The following is a 4,255-nucleotide window of genomic DNA, read 5'->3' as shown; positions in this document are numbered from 1 at the left end:
AAAAAAAAAAAAAAAAAAAGAAAAATCAGAATTTTTCCCCCCCGTTTATTGTCAACGCTTCAACCTGGGACGGGGAAATCGTGGAAAAATCGTTTGAAGCGTTTCGAGAAGAGAGGAGAGAGGCGAGAAAAAAATCAGTGACGATCCTCGGTCGGAGCGAATAGAAGGGCGGGGGTTGGCCGGTAGAGGGGTCGTAGAGGCAAAGGCAGAAAGAACGGAATTTAATTAAGTAAAATTACTGTCGCGCGAAGAGGCGAGAAGCAAACGGGGCTGGAGGGGAGGCACGGGGCGAGAGGATGTTGGCCGAAAAGGTGGCGATGCAAGACGTTACATGGGGACCGTGGTGGGAGGGAGGGAGGAGACCCGGCATAATGATCTCATCCCTCGATAAAAACGTGGTATAATAGAAAGTAAACGAATTCGGGAAGCCTCTTGTCTCGCAAAATATTCTTTTTTTCTCTCCTTTTTCGATTCTTTTTAAGTGGAATAATTTCTTTTTCTTTTTCAAATCGGACAAAACACCGATACGTGTAAAAAGAAAAAAGAAAAATCTTAAAAATTGCAAGTCGGTATCTACAGAAAGAGGATAGTAAAAGTTTCTTTCCATTTGAGCCTGTAAAAAACTTACGAACAATAAATAATTCTTTCGCATATTCACGTCGGTTGAAAATTTCTTTGAAAAATCGAGCGACATCGGTATCGAGAGATCTGCAAAAATCTACGAATCTTGAAGAGATTCTTACAATTTGACGTAGAAAAAAAAGAAAAAAGAACAAAAGAATAGAGAACGTTTTTACACTCGCTTAACGTGGAATAAGGAGAGGAGGGACGACTAAATAGGATGGACGGAATTACCCTCTTCGTCTCGACTAGAGTGTAACCGGGAGCGCGCGTTCATCCCGTTGGATCCCATGCAATCACGCGAAACGACCATTTACGCCGCGTTTATGAAAAATAATATCTTCTTCGCTCCGGCGAGCAGATCCTCGACGATAGTTTCATCGACGATGATCGAGGAGACGGAAACGAGTCACTATCCACCCGCCTTCGATATTTCGCTGTTACGGTTGAATCATGTCGTCTCACTTGTCACCGTCCGATGCATAATTTACAAGCTTTCGAAAACGAAGGGGGAGAAAAAGTTGCATGCATCTCTTGAATTGGCGAAAAGACGAAAGACGAGGACGAAATTTTTTCCTTCAAAGGGCATTCTTTTCCGCGTCTCTCTTCAAATTCTTGAAATTATTTTTCGAGAAAACGTGGTTATGTAGTTCCAAGCGAGATTATAGATAATTGTAGATTTTTAAGCGAAGGCTCGCACAGGTGCTTGGACTTAATGTACATGCGGTGTACGTTAGGGGCATTAACAGGGTGGAGGGGTGACGAAAGCGCAAGCTCGTTTACAATTGGTCTTGTTAGATTTGTGGACACGAAGATGAGCATAGCTCGTAGGCTTAATCTGTGCAAACACGCAAGTCGATCTTGTAGCTGGATTTCGGGGATCGATGGAGGGACTTTGGGCAGAGGGAATTCCGAAAATGGACAGTGAAATCGATATTGCCGGTCGATACTCGACACGATTGGGTGAACGTCGAGTTGATTAAATTTTTACATTGAATTTTTGCATTGAAAATATGTGGTATATCGTATAGAAAGTTTGTTAAGAAAATTCGAAGATCGAAGGATAATCCATTCGCTATATACAATTTTCTCTCGAAATTTCCTATTTTCCAGATTTTCACGATTTAGCAGCGTTATTACCAGTATCGGATACGTGATAGTAAATTTTTGGCTAATCTTCCAACTCTGCGATGGCCGCATTACGCCTACCGATCGAAGTTTGTTAAGCCTACTATATATCAGCACTCTGTTGGGAAATGTTAGAATTTGACGACGCGGAGGCTTAGCGTGATTTGTCGATTCGAGAAACGCTGTTGTAACGCTGTTGCGTAAGGCGCGGCCTACCATTATCCGCTTGTTGTCATCGTCGATTAATTAAAACTAACTTTAAAAATCGTGTTAATAATCTCCAATCCCAGGGGCAACAAACATTCGCAACGAATGAAATTTGCAACAAACAGTTTTAGTGAGCGAAGCGAAAATTTCTAATGTTGTTAGACTATCGTTTGATTAAAAAAAAAACCAAACCGAGATTTATGGACAAACTTTGCAGAGAAATATTTATATTTATCCGCCCATACCTTTTCAATCCCAGATAGAACTATCGTCCATAATTTTATCCGCTCGAAATAAAAATCGATTCTTCGTCTCGAGAGATCGAAGAATGGAACCGCCGGGTTCGCCTCTCGAAGTTAAGCCGATCAATTTGGAAAATGTATATCGGAAAAAATGGGTGGTTTGGGAGGCTTACGCACGAGAGATCGGGCGAGAGATCCGTTCTATCTGAGATCGTAGGTAGCGGTAATGAAGATGGCTGGTAGGCCTACCTTGGTCGAATACAAGGCAGCGGGTGGTCTTGGCAGCGAGTCCCGGGGGCAGAGCGAACCTGTAGGCCGGGCCCAGCGACAGCCCTAGCCCGAGCCCGAGCGCCTCCGCGCCGCATCGGCCCCCGAACACAGGCCCCACTAGAATCACCCACATAACAACGGTCATCAGTCATCAACATCATTTATATAATCACATATTACATAGTATATACATTTACATAGTTATATATATATATATGTGGAGAGAGGGGGGAGGGAGAGGGAGAGAGAGATTTCACATGCAAACTTTTTTATACATCACGTGGATCGGATTACAAATTACAAAAAGATTAAAAGAATGGAATGATTCGTGTGTGTGTGTGTGTATGTATATATGTATATGTATATTTTTATATAATAATCTCGTGATTAAAAGTATATGATGCGTGGAATTTTTATTGCGACATATCGATGGATCTGTCAAAGGATATTTTTTTGTATATAGGTTTTTGGTATTAAAGGACGAGCATTTTAAGAACATTCTATCGTGGCTTTAATTCGGCGGATATGAATTTCAATCGTAGGGTTGCCTCGGATCAGAAAGGGTAATCAACCGCCTGCCACGTGCTGACTCGATGCCAAAAAAAACCAATATAGCCGTTTCGTCCGTTGGCAATGACGACTTGCTAATATCGATAACCCGCATCGTAATAACTGTTCCATTTTCATTTCGTTCGTTTCGTCCAATCGATCAAAGTTAATTTTTAATTTTCGAAATTAGAATTCGTTCTTCGAGGCGTGAGAAATCTTGAAATTTATAAAAATTATTTATTTTTTTTTTTTCTTTAATAGAAAATAAGTTTTCAATAACTTTCTAAACGTGAAATATCTTAACGAGGCGTGAACAAAATTTTATTTCTGTTGAAAATTGTACACAAGCCGTGGACTCGTTTCGCTTCAACTTCTTCGTAATTGTATTCTTGGGTGAAAGGCGAAGGGAAATGGAAAAGAACACCTCGTGGAAAAATACGAAAGAAAAGAATATCTAAGCAAAAAAAGGGGGAGGGGGAGAGGGGCCAGCTTCCGCGTTTCGTTTCCGTGGAAAGGAAACACGTCATGTGGCTAAGCCACAATCTAAATTCATGTTTCGGGGAGGATAAATGCAGCGGGCATAATGGCAGGGGCTTAACACACTTTTAAAAAATTCAGATGCCTTTGAGATGCAGAGCGCGGAGCTTTTCTCTCTCTCTCTCTCTCTCTCTCTCTATCTGGCTCCACCCTCCTCGAGACTTTTAGTAGCTTATACGCTGATTAAGACACCCGATACAATTAGGCGGCGAAAAGAACCTCAAAGACGGTTCCCTCTCTTTACCTGGTGATCCTTTGCCCCTTTAACAGGCGTACGAAACGTTTAACGGTTGCGTTGGCAACAAGAAAGCTTTTCTCTTTAAGAAATTTGACAGCGATCTCCGGGACATCAACTTCTTCTTCGTTCCATCGAACGAACTTTGTTTTCTCTCTCTCACTCTTTCAAAAATTTTGTATTGTTTCTCGATTGCGCTCCAGAAAAGGGAAATAACTCTTTGAATAAAAATAAGAGATAAAGGAGATATTTATTTTTGCAACGGAGATATCATCTATTTCTTTTTTGATCGAATTGTCGAAATTGGCCCTATCGTTGCAAATTGGTAGCTCGCAATATTGTGTAGCTCTAACGTAATTCCATCGACGTTATATTTAATAATAATAATATCGCAACAGTTTACCCAATTACGGATAAANTATAATTAAATACAAAACTAAATGAAGTTGTGCAACTATTATAACTA

General features: G+C 40.9%; 1 protein-coding gene across 1 annotated transcript in view; it reads right to left on the bottom strand.

Annotated features, from left to right (window-relative positions):
- Window positions 1–4,255, bottom strand: part of LOC102671587 (E3 ubiquitin-protein ligase Rnf220-like) — a 135,174-nt gene that overhangs the window by 96,058 nt on the left and 34,861 nt on the right. Inside the window, exon 5 of the mRNA XM_006619709.2 lies at window positions 2,448–2,585. Within this exon, the coding sequence (XP_006619772.2) occupies window positions 2,448–2,585 (138 nt within the window). The remainder of the gene's footprint in view (window positions 1–2,447; window positions 2,586–4,255) is intronic.

Source organism: Apis dorsata, unplaced genomic scaffold (assembly GCF_000469605.1).
Source record: "Apis dorsata unplaced genomic scaffold, Apis dorsata 1.3 scaffold_429, whole genome shotgun sequence".
NCBI lineage: Eukaryota > Metazoa > Arthropoda > Insecta > Hymenoptera > Apidae > Apis > Apis dorsata.
The sequence above is the reverse complement of the archived record's forward strand: the minus strand, read 5'-3'. Positions and strand labels throughout refer to the sequence as shown.